Raw genomic sequence first — 13224 nt, 5'->3', positions numbered from 1 at the left:
TTCATGAGATTTCTTTCAAATGGTATAGATTATCCTCAGTAACTAAAAGGTCCGTTCATGAACTAAGCATATTTTCGAGTCACTTTTTGTTGCTTTTCTCATTTCTATGGAAAACTATGTGATTTATATTTATTTTCAATCTGATAATCAGATTTTCATCTTAACAGAATATACATTTCAAATCTGACATCTACTTTTATAATTTTTTATTCAAGTATGTTTATTGATACATAATATAATATTTATACATTTTTGAGAAATCTATTTGTCCATTTAAAATTTTGTGTAGTTTGTATTTGAAAACAAAAGTTCTAATTACAAGTAGACAATAACTAATGATGATGTATTTGATGTTTACTAAATGCCTGAATCTTTGCCAAATACTTTACCTATAGCATAGATCATATTATACTTAGTTTGTAAGTAAGGAAACTGAGGCCTTCAGTACATTATAGTATTTTCTTAAATGATAGAAGTAGGCCTGAAAATCAAGTTACTCTGCCCCTAACCACTACGCTATGCTGGCTGATTTTATCATTAGATTTTTGGTGGTTGTTCTTGTTTTTCAATTTTTTTAATCATACAATTATTTTATAAACTACAATCAACACAGAGCTACTTTTAACATGTGGAACATATATATTAATAAATAACATTTTGTATTCTTTTCTTGCACTTCAATTTTATACCACATTCTGAATCTAGATCAGAGATCTTAGCTTTGGAAAAACCTTTACATGGACTCATGGAATACTAAGAATTTTATTCCCTTGCCCATGATAATCCTTCAGCCCAGGAATTTTTTTCCCTTACTTTCACCAAGGTTTTCCTACTCATCTTTCAGTTTCAGCTTAAATACAACAACAGGAAGATCTCATAGTGTAGGTCAGTTCCTCTATTCTATTGCCACAATTTACTGTGTCTTTTTTTGTTTGTTTTTTGAGACAGGGTCCCCCTCTGTTGCCCGGGTTAGAGTGCTGTGGCATCAGCCTAGCTCACAGCAACCTTAAACTCCTGGGCTTAAGCAATCCTTCTGCCTGAGCCTCCCCAAGTAGCTGGGACTACAGGCATGTGCCACCATGCCAGGCTAATTTTTTTTTCTATATGTATTTTTAGCTCTCCAGATAATTTCTTTCTATTTTTAGTAGAGATGGGGGTCTCGCTCTTGCTCATGCTGATCTCAAACTCCTGACCTTGAGCAATCCACCTTCCTTGGCCTCCCAGAGTGCTAGGATTACAGGCGTGAGCCACTGCGCTAGCCTAGTGTGTCTTTTGTAACACTAATCACAGTAGTGGTTGCTTTTTGACAATTGCCTTTCTTAAGAGTTTATAAGCTCCATGAGGTCCGGCAGTGTCTGTTTTTGTCAATACTTTGCATGCAGTAGACACTCAAAAATAAATATTCATTGTATAAATGAAAGAATGAACATATTTTAAAAACAAAAATATCTTTCTTTTCTCTGGGGTAGTTTCCAACTTTACAAAGAAATGTTCAATATAATTGGATGCTTCAGTATTAACCATGTATTTTCACCCATTTAAAATGCATTTCCCAATACATTTTCAGTAGTTTATTTCTCTAGTTATCTCTAGTTCAATTTAAAAAAATAATTTTCAATTTGAAATGTCCACCAATTTTCAGAGAATCACTTTTATGACAGTGATTCTTTGATATCTACCAATCTTTTCCAGTATATGATACAAAATTAAACTATATTATTTCTCAAAACAATAAAAACAAAGCAAATAAAACTCAGACTCAAACAAATGCCTAGAACTAATTGAATGGATAAAAGAAAAGTTAGAAACTCTATTTCATTATATCATATCAATCTCTGATATGATTATGAACATGGTATATGAGTAGTCAAAATTAAATATATAATTTAATACTATATAAGAAGTACAATTGAAATATTCTTTAATTCATACCATTGCTACATTTTGTTAGCAATAAACTTAGTAAAATATATGAATTTTAAAAGTTTATCTTCTAATTTTGTGACTTGGAATACGTTGTTTCTGTCTAAAAAATGCTTTCAATAATATAGTGTAGAAGAGGAAAGATATAGGAGCACACTAAGTCCTTTAAATAAGTGATCAGGAAATTAGGCATTGTGAATCCATTATTTGGTTGCTTTGTAGTCAGTCTATTGTGAATATTGAAATTGGAGTTTCACTTTAATAGCTAGTCAGCTGACAACAGCCAAATTAAAATGAACAGAAGTATCAGGGATTACTTGGAATTGAAACATAAAGAGATTTAATTCTTAATAGAATAACAACATTAACTGGTGATATAAAGAACACTGTTCAGTAGCAGTGAATCTTTAAAAAGAAAATCATCACAGATTTGCCCTAAGGAACTATAAAAATACATTATAATAACAAATGAAATGGGATAGGGTTACACAATAAAATGAATCTCTTTCATTTTGTGTTTTAAGATAGTTGTATAAATTTCTTACAAATTGCCTCAATCTAGTGTTAGTTTATGACATTAAATTTATTGTTTATGAGGAACAAATATTATGGAACCACTAGATGATATTAAAAGTGGAATTGGACCTAATCTTATTCAATTTTTGTTGTCTTTAAAAAACATTCTTGATGTAATCCAAACCCATTCTAAGCAAAATGAAATAGTCCTCATTAACTTAAAAAAATCTTCCCTGGAAGACTGATAGTGGTAGCATGTAGTAACGGAGTTGAGGACAGAAAAAGAATAGAAAGACATACTTTGTATGGTAATAAAATGTGTTCTTCTTACTTAGAGTTAGGGGCTGCCAGATACTGAGAAAACTTAGAAACCAAGAAACAAAGACAAAAATTTCCTTACAGATCTGAAAATAAAAATTGTTAAATGTCTGTATATTTTAAGAAGCAGCTAATGGTTAAAAAACAAGTTTGTTGATGTTATTGCTATTTTATTTTGTATTTGACAGGAAATCATATTTCTTAAGATTTCATTGACTCATTACTTGGAACCAACTTCTAAAAAAATATTTTCATAATGAGAGGAATTATTAAAGAGTTGGCAACCAGTGTTCTTATAAGAGCTTTGCTGGAAGTCAGAAGGGAATTTGTTTCTCTTAAGAACCTAGTATGTGTTAGATACTTCAATATCCTGTTTCTCAAAACAATCTTTAGAGAAAAATGAAAAGCTAAGACATCATAAGATCACTAAACAAGGAAGTGGTAGACACACTTACGTCTGATTTCAAAGTGACTACTTCATACCACTAACCTAATGGATAAAACTCTCTTATTTTTTGCCTTGATGAAGTAACTTGTCCTTTTGCTACTGAGTTACTCCTAACCACGTGATCTCTGGGTAAGACAAGAATTCTCTTAAAAGAACCAATTTTCTAACAAAGTACATGGAGTATAGACACTCCTCAAACAAAATCTCATACTCATGAATGGTCTTTAGAAAAGAATAAGTGAGAGAAGATATTTAAGTAATTATTCCCTTCAAATAGATCTAACTCAATAATCTTATGGACTTTTGTGTGTGGGTAAGGGAAGGGCAAATAGAGGGCTCAAGACCCAAAAGGAACATTTTAGTTTAGAATATTTAAAAGGATTTGGGACTTGGTTTATTTTAGTTATTTAAAGTATGAGTCAAAAGAAATATGTTGATATGGCTGTGCTCTGTTTATTTTAAAATACTGAAAATACCATTGATAAATTCTTAAACAATTCTAATTTCTGATTCTTCCAGTGTTTAGGCTAATTAATAAGGAATAATTTTTTAAATGCTTGGTATCAAGAAGGTGAAGAAGGTATGAGATGTGTAATTTACTTGAGTGGTTAAATTTGGGATTAAGAAATGAGGCACAATTGACAAGTCCTGCTAGATGATGTTCATGGAAAGAAGCCAAATTCTATGGACTCTGGGAATCATTCCTCTCCCCGGGCCTGTTCTGGTTTACCTCCAAGACTGATTACCGTTACTGTAAACAAAATCAAGCATTGAAAATCACTTTTCAATTAGACTTTCTTACTTCCAGGGTAATTTAAAAAAAATTGTGCCTTAATAAACAGATAAGAGATTAAGAAAGTGGCAGAGTAAAATGTGCTACGTAAATATATTTATAGAAATGAAGTTTTTTTCTATTTAACTAGTCTTACATTTTATAAAATGGCTGGAGAGATTTCATTACAAAATTAAGTTTGGAATCATCTGTACAGTACACATGAATTTGCTTTGGAGAATTCTAAGGGTATTTAAAAAAGATAGGCAAGCAGCAAAGAGTCTCATATTGGACTGTTGGGAGGGATAGAAGGTTCATGTTAAGAATTCTGGACAGAGAAAACAGTGCCTTCAAACAAAAGTCCAAAATCAAACGTCAAAGCATGGATACTCTGAATTGCAGGCGTTGCTTTGCAATCAAACTGTTTCTCAAACAGGCAACTCTAAGCAGCTGACTTTGGGCTGAAAGATACCAGGTGTTTATCTACTTATTTAATGATGATTAATGACTCTCATTAGCAAAGCAGGAGATGCTTTTCAACATAATAATGTACTTTGTTTTCATAAAGCTTAAACTAATTTTCTAGTGTTATTATTTTAAGTTTATGTAGTATTTTAAAAACAAACATAATGTTCTTTTAAAAGTTGGCTGTAGGTTTAGTTAGCTGGAAGGTGGAGAAAGGGTGAATTCTTCAAAGGAGAGCACTGTTCTTTGATTTAGGAAAAAAAAAAATTAAGAAAGGAAAGATCCATTCCCACTTCCCAACATCACCCACTAAGAAGCTCAGAGAAGTAAAGAGTTAAATTGTTCTGCATAATAAAGTAACAGGTATTTTGAGACCCAACTATATACTGGAGGGGGTGGGTGAAGGGGAATGGGAAATGAGGGTTGAAGATCCTAGATACAGAAGAGATTAAAGATGAGGAAGGGTTTGGGATAAGAGAGGGGACTGAAGAGATACATGCAATTATAACTGTGAAGGGGATTATCAGGAAAATTTAGGACACGAGGCTTATTCAGTTTTAAATTATCATTAATTGTACAATACTCCTCTATGGCTGTCCCTTGTATTATAATTTTTGTGAGAATGAAGGAAAGTGGTACTAATAAGGAGTAGAGCAATGCTGACAGAGGGCGCCAGCCTCAGTCTCTCACAAGTGGGATTGGTTTTGGGAGCAGGATTCAGAGCCAGAAGTGAACAAAAGCATCCCCAGAAATTCTTTGAAAATTTAAGAGAGACTAGACTTCCCTCTGTAATGTGGCATAGGGCTCAAGTCTTTGTATTTGGATATTGAAGGATAATGAGTGGTGAGAACTATCTGGATGATTGAATTGTACAAATATAATAAATTGTGAAAATAACATATTTTCAATTACCTTTGCATCATAACTCCTAATATTAATACAAAACAATGTTAAATCCAAAACAGGAAATTCTAAAATCATACCTTTGACATATATGTATTCATTTAAAATATAAGATTAATTATGATGGATTGACAAATATGTTTATTTCTCAAATGTAATGCTGTAAATTTAACAAATTAAAAATACAGACTAAATTTTTGTCCTATTGTTCCAAATCAATATAATTTTTAAAAATAATTCAATGATATAATCAATAATACCATGGTATATTGCATATTCCAAAACAAATAGAATTCTGAATAATAAAGTAAGATTGGTTAATTTGGGTTCAACATTTATGAAACAACAATATTTGATGAAGATTTGATAATGAATAATTGATTTCCAAGTTTTCTCAAATTACTGTAGCAACATAAGCCATGTCAATCACTGAATAGAGGGTATGATTTTAACATAACAACAAAAACCCATACCAATTATTCTAAAGAAAAACTCTTTTAAAACATGTAGATGATTGTTAAGTGGGCTGAACTGTGCCCCCTAAAATTCATATGTTGAAATCTTAACCCCCCAGTACCCCAGAATGTGACAATATTTGGACAAAGGGCCTTTTAAAGAGATGATTAAGGTAAAATGAAATCATATGAGGGTGAACCGTAATCCAATATAACTGGTGTCCTTACAAGAAGAGGATATTAGAATACAAAAACACACAGAGAGAAGACCATGTGAAGACAGTCATTTACAAACCAAGAAGAGAGGCCAGAAGAAACAACCTTGTGGACACCTTGATCTTCCACTTCTAGCCTCCAGAACTGGGAAAGAATAAATTTCTGTTGTTTATGCCATGTAGGCTGTGGTACTTTGCCATAGCAGCCCTAGAAAACTAATACAGCCATAGTAAGGTTATACAGGTCATAGTAAGTTAGTGTTAAATTAAATTAAATGTGGCTTAAAGCTGCCTCTGTACTTTGAATTTCTGCATAGCAAACTGCAACCTAAGAGTATATCCTTGTAATAAATAGCTGAGTATCAGCAAATCACAGTTGCCAAGCTTCAGCCAGTCACAGCTGTCAACTGATCAGATCATGTCCATATAAGGCAAATGCCAAGCTATAACCAATCAAGCTGTTTCTATATGTTACTTCCTTTTTCTTTCTATAAACATGCTTGGGCACTTTGTCAGGTGGATCTCTCTGAACCTATACTGGTTCAGGGTGCTGCCTGATTCATTAATTGTTCTTTGCTCAAATAAACTCTGCTGAATTTAATTTGTCTAAAGTTTTTTGTTTTTTTTTTAACAGTGGGATAATTTCATATAAAATGTTTAATACTTTGCATTTGTTCAAAATAGAATATGTTGTCTTTAATGCAAATTTTAACATTACTGTGGATAGAAAAATTCAATGAAGAGCCCCTTGAGTTATGGAAGGACCATGTTAAATTTGTAAAATTCAATCATCAGGCCATAATCAATATATTCTGTTGTATTTATATGTTTATCATGTGGATGCAACGCTTAAAGAGGTTTTGAAGAAAGGGGTTGGACAATAAGATAACAGTATAATTGGGAAATTATATAGATAATTCTATTTTGATTTGTGAATTGTGATCTAATAATAGACCAGCAGCACCATTCTTTTAACTTTTTAAATATCCAATATTATAACTCTTCATGATATAGATTATTTTCTCAGTAACACTAACTTTCCAAGGTGAAATAAAAGGTCAGTGCCTAATCATTAATATACACTGCTTGACACAGCCATTTTCAGAAGGACTTGTAAGAGTAGGTATATGGATAGTGTGCATAAATGTCTTAAGCTGCAGTCCAGTACTGATTTCGACGTGTTTACAGAACCCTTGCCTCTTGAAACCTAGCCCAGCAAAATTCACAGGTCACTCAAAATATAGGACAACTAAACTCATTAAGTTAAAGGTCGCATATTCATATTTCAGTGGTGTGCATATATATAAAGCAAAAAGGTCAGTCTTGCTTATTTCACTAGTACTGATATAGCATTAAACAAATAGAAAATTAAGTTGAAAACAAGCTGAAAGGTTAAAAAGGGACAGTCTGAAGTATTCAAGGCACAACAATGGACTGATCACAATAAAATTATACATTGATTTGGTAAATGAAACAGAGAATTTCAACTATCTTTTAGATAATCTTTTCCTTAGAAGGTAAGAAAAATATTTGCAGAGACCTTTCAAATGTAATTTTGATAGAGTGTCCAGGTTCAGCTTCAATCACCCACTCACAATTCAAAGAGTCTTTATAGTATCCTGGCCATCCTGGTGAGAGAATCACTCCACTGGGAGCTGAAAAATGGCCTCCACATGGAGCTGAAAAATGAAATCAGAGAACTAGTAAGAACAAAACTTTTAGATTAAATTGCAGAAATTGTTCTTAGTGCTAACAATATTTTTTAAAATAAGTGTCTGCATACACTTATTAAATGCTAGTTAGTACTATTTTTTAAAGAAATGGTACATCTAGTCAATTACTTCTGTTAAATGGTTATTTTCTTAAAAATGTAATTTCCTTTTTAATATATGAAATAGCTACACTTAGCATGTCAATTAATAAACTGATCATCCTCAAATCTCTAAATAACATCCCTTAAATATATTCTTGTGTCTCCCTCATCTTCTTCATCTTCAAAGCTTGAAAAAAACACATAAGTTGTTAGTGTTGGTTTCCTTTTCTCTCATTTTCTGATTTATGTTATCAAATTCTACCAATTCGTCTTAAAGCATCTAAAACTTTGAGCTTCCTTTTCCCAGAATTGCTACTACAATGTAAGCCTTCATTGATTCAGTGTTTCATCTTATTTTTCATATGCTAACATATCTCTTGCTTCAATCCAGCTGTCAGAATAACATCCTTTAAATTATAATTTCATCATACCATTTCCTACATACATATTCCCTTTCTTAGACATGTATTTTGATCTCTTTTCTTTTTAACATGAAATTCAAATATTCTGCTTATCATTTCAAATATTTCATCCTCTGCTTTTACCTAAACTCACACACCTTTGAAACCACAATGATATAATTGCATTGTAGTTCCAGTAAGTACTGATTAGGTCATTTAGTGTACTGATTATCTCATTTTGGGGAGGAGTAAACCAATTTTCTGAAAGAGCAACTTGCCAAATTTCACAAGGCTTAAAAGTTTCAAAAGCACTTTCAAGTCAACTTTTGTGAAACAGGACCTCAAAACTGGTCCTTTTCCATTATTTCCTGTACTGGTAAGAGAAACCATCATCCATTCAGTTGCATAAACCAGAAAACTAGAAATATTCAATTTTCATATTTCCATTATCCTTATCATTTACTCCTACATCTAATGCCTCCTCAAACTCATTCTTGTTTCTCAGCTCTATGGCTGCCATCTTAGTTTAAATTACCATGATATCATCCCTAGAGTATAGAAATAACTCATAACTGATCTCTTCATCCACACTATCCTCTATGGTATAGCTAGAGTGAATTTTTGTTTAATCCACAAATCTTACTACGCCCTTCAATGGCTTCTTTCTGTGCTGACCATTAAGACCCTGTATGAGCTCGCTGTTGCCTATTCCTTGGGCTACACTCTGAGCTTCTCCCCTTTACTCCACAGGCCAGCTACATTAGCCTAGTCTACTTTCAAGAAGTACACACAGGAAAAAAAAAATAGAGAGAAGAGTATTTGAGATAATGGAAATTATTAGGAAAGGGGGAAAAAAAGACTAAATGTATGCTAGATCATTTCAACACATTAGAGGCTATTCCCAATGACTGATCATTTCATATTGTTTTCCTTATATTTTCCCATTTAAACTCTTTCCTATGTACTTATAGTTTTCCTTGCGTATTTCTTTCTTTCTGTTTTACCTTACAGAATTTCTAAAACCTATTACTCTAGAGACTATTTTTACTATTTTTTCTTTTTAAAATAACTTGACAGAATCCAAATAAAATAGTAAATATGTATAAATTGGTCTAGGAGTTAAGCATTACTATAAAATTTCCATTTGGGTAATATATTTTCTATGTGAAGCTGCCAAAGTTGTTATTTGTAAAAGGTAGAAATTTCATAAAAAACTAAATTTCCTTCCTTAGTAGAATTTAATTTTGTTTCCTAAAAAGCATTCAAAGGAGGCCATTTTCATGAGGATTATTTACTCTTGCTAGTTATGATGACTCATAATTAGGTTTCCTGTAGGGTTGTTATGCATTTCAAAAATAAAATTATGTGCATAACTGTCACTTAAATTACCATATTGTAAAAGACAGAGCTAAGTATTTTAGTGAGAGAAGTTCCTGAAAATATGGAGGATTTCTGACAGAAATCTTTAGTAAGTATATCAACAACTCCCATTGTTCTAGGAAAGTATTTGTGCATTCAGTCTAATTATCATTAAAAGAGGTAATTAGTCATAAAATTAACAATTGAGTAATGGGCCATAAAAGATTAAAAAGTAAAGTACTGAGAAGCATACTGGCTAGCCCTTCAGTCCAAAATGTGAGGGAGGCAGAGCTAGGAGGAGGCTTTAAAGTGAAGGAGTAACATAACGATGCTATTACTGTATGTTTCCTGAAAGGGCTTTCCTGAATGGCAACCCTGTTAAAAGTGGGTCTTCTTCTACTTAACTTAGGATATTTTTTGAAGTAGCTTCTTTCTCCCACATACAGGGTAGGAACTCTCCAAAAGCATTATTCCAAAAGTATGTGAACAGACTCCACAGAAAGTGTGAAGCCTAAGAGGAATGAGACATAATCATACGGGTCAGTTAAAAAAAGCCTTATGAGCAAAGTGATTCTCAGGCACATGGCAGGAAAACGTAAGCATGGAGAAGCCGTGGTATAGCAACAGAAGAAGAGCATGGAGTGAACAAAATGCAAGAAAACATGTGAGCCTAAGGGTAGAGAAAACATTCAAGATGAAAGAAAAACAGCTATAGAACTTGGACCAAAGTAGAAAGCAGTAAGTATATAGAGCATAGAAAGAAAGAAGTGAGTTTTGAAACAAAAACCTAATATTATTAATAATAAAGATTTTGTTTGTAAAGAGAATCCTAACTGCACTATGAGTAAGAATACAAATAGAAAAACCAGTCAGTTGCCCAAACCTTATAATTTTGCTATATGCATGTATTGCCTATGTTATTTAATTAATAATTTTCTTTAAACAGATTCACTTTTATTTTAACTTAAATGATATCTCTTGACTTGCCAAAGCAAAAATAACCTATAAAACCATAGATTTTATGTACTGGCTATATTTTCTTCCAAGATGCCTGAAAATAAATAGGTAGCTATTGAAATTTAAGAGACACTTGTACATTTATCACCTAAAATACAATTCTGTATCTCTAAGTGTAAAGGTACTACACTTTAGAAAAGATTTCTCTAAAAGACAATACCATTAGCTGAACAAAGAAGACTTGGAATATATAGAAAACAGTGTGGTCCACTTTCCTAAGCAATAAAATCACTGGAGGGATTGGGGTGGGAGTCTTGTTAACCATGTAGATTTCTGAGTCCCACCTTAAAAGTACTAGAGTTGCATTCTGGGAATCTGCATTTTAACAAGTTCCGTGTCCACTAAAGTTTGCAAGTCTTTGAAAGCAGTAATGACTGCATAACATCAAAACGCCCCTATGAACCAGTTCCTTCTTGCTCCTCCACTAACTGTAAATTGCAGCAACAAACAACCAGTTGACTTTCCCTCATACAGATTAGTATTTCTTACTTCCTGCCTTGAGTTCAATCTCTCTTCTCCATTGCAATAGTCTTAAATAAAGTCTTACTTGCTTTTTTAACTCTGTTGCTGAAATGTTATTTGACATACAGATGCTTCCTCAACTTATAATGAAATTTTTACTTCTGATTGTTTTGACTGAATGATATTTTCAATTTATGACGGATGTATCCTGATGTGGTCCCATCATAAGTTGAGGAGCATACTGAACTTACTGCACCATCATAAAATCAAAAATTTTCAGTCGAACCATCATAAGTCAGGGACTGTCCATAATCATGAAACGGCGCCAAGAGGTGAACCAATTAGCAGAATAGCTTTCTTCCTACTAGTCTTTCAAGACCCAGGATGACAAAGCATCTGTTATTTTCAATATATGACTTCCTGCATATTCTTGGAGATTATTTCCTTTTCAGCTAGCAGGTGAATGCTAGCCATTTCTGTAAATACTATAACTGGCTAAGACAGTAATGGTACTTTGTAGTTTAGAGAGTGCTTTACATTAACTACTTAACTTGATTCTTTTAAGAATCTTATGGTATAAAAACATTCTGGCTTCTGTTGCCAATTTTACAGATAGAGAAAAATCATGAAACATATGACTTGATCACAAACACAGACTTAAGTAGTCACAGAGCTGAGACCAAAATCCAAATTGTAAATTCAAAGTTAGTAACTACTTCCGTGATAGATTTATTGAATTAATTTTTCAAGAGGGACATTTATTTAAGCATTTCTTACTCTCTTTACCAAAGGTTTTGTGAAGGCCGTGATAGATGGAAAATTAAAAGGATAGAACCATTCACTCCAAAGACTTTTAATATTAATTTGAGCTTCTAAATATTCCATTTTAGGTGTTTTGAAGTAGTAACCTAGTATTTATTTATTAATTTAACAAACATTTATTTAGTTTTTGTTACCGTGATACTGTGCTAGTTGTTAAATTTTTTTAAAAATCCACATGACATTATATCTGCCCTCAGTGATACACAATTTCTCGGTAGACCATAGTTGATTTATCCAGTTTTATTTTTCTAAAACCTGAAGAAAGTCTGTAATAAATAATTTGAGTTGGAGCACTGGCTCATTTTTGTGTTACTTTAAGAATAAAGTACACATTCGAAATACTGAGTGTTGCTTAAGACCTGTATGAAAGAATCACAAGTGCTTCAGATTGTATTCAGATAAAATTCTCTTGAATAAAAATGCTAAAGAATTCTGACACTCCACAGCAGGAGATGCTCTTTCATCTGAGAAATAGCATTTAGGTTCTCAGAAGGGAGTTGGGGACCATGAGCTCAGTTTTGATCACAGTGGATTGGCAATGAGTGAATTAAAGAGGTAAGCTTTCAAGCGTTTGGTCTGATAAATAGCCTTTCTGTGGAGTTGTGCTTGATAAAATCTAGATGCCACCTCAGGTACTATTAGACAATGACAGTCTCATTTCTTTCCTTTTTTTTTTTTTTTCTAACTTGGTTGATGGTTTTTGGTGTGGTTAGTAACCACAAGCTCTCTCTAACCTCAACACACTGGATGATAGTTCCAAAAAAATTATGAGGAACAAGTCAGGTCTGAATCTAGGATAAAAAGAGGAAGCTAGAAACACAGGAATTAAAGGACCAGAATTAGAGTTGCAGTTCTGTACATCCTTTCATTTCCCTTCCTCCTTTGTCTTCCCCATACCCAGTTTCATAAAGATTAGAAGCAAAATCCTCTGAACAACTATTAGTTTCTCTTATGGTATTTCTCCAGAATACCTAGAATTTAATACTACCTAAATATGTAACTAAAAGAGGGATTTATTTTTAGATATAAATACATATATATGTGTGAACACACATTCCATGAGAAACACAAATCAATTCTGATCTATGCATCAGATTGTTACTCTAATTGCTCCCTCTAAAGAATTCTCTCTAAAGAGAATGTAATGTCTGAGAAGGGCTTCCTTTCCTCTGAGGCTAATTGAGATTCAAGAGAAAACCTCTTATCCTCAAAGGGAAAGTTCATCAGGCATACAAGTCCAGCCTTGTCTTCAAACAGTTCTCCAGAGACTTCAGTCCCATCCTATTCACTCAAAGATTTCTCTCAGATATCCCATTAGGGAGTAGGAAGGAGCAT

General features: G+C 32.8%; 1 protein-coding gene across 3 annotated transcripts in view; it reads right to left on the bottom strand.

Annotated features, from left to right (window-relative positions):
- The window catches only part of CSMD3 (CUB and Sushi multiple domains 3), a 1111380-nt gene that overhangs the window by 372091 nt on the left and 726065 nt on the right, over positions 1–13224 (bottom strand). For all 3 annotated transcript variants that reach the window (XM_069466068.1, XM_069466069.1, XM_069466070.1), the window contains one exon: positions 7556–7694. In XM_069466068.1, coding sequence (XP_069322169.1) covers positions 7556–7694 — 139 coding nt within the window. The remainder of the gene's footprint in view (positions 1–7555; positions 7695–13224) is intronic.

The sequence above is a fragment of the Eulemur rufifrons genome, chromosome 3 (assembly GCF_041146395.1).
Source record: "Eulemur rufifrons isolate Redbay chromosome 3, OSU_ERuf_1, whole genome shotgun sequence".
Lineage (NCBI taxonomy): Eukaryota > Metazoa > Chordata > Mammalia > Primates > Lemuridae > Eulemur > Eulemur rufifrons.
This window is presented reverse-complemented; position numbering and strand designations above follow the sequence as displayed.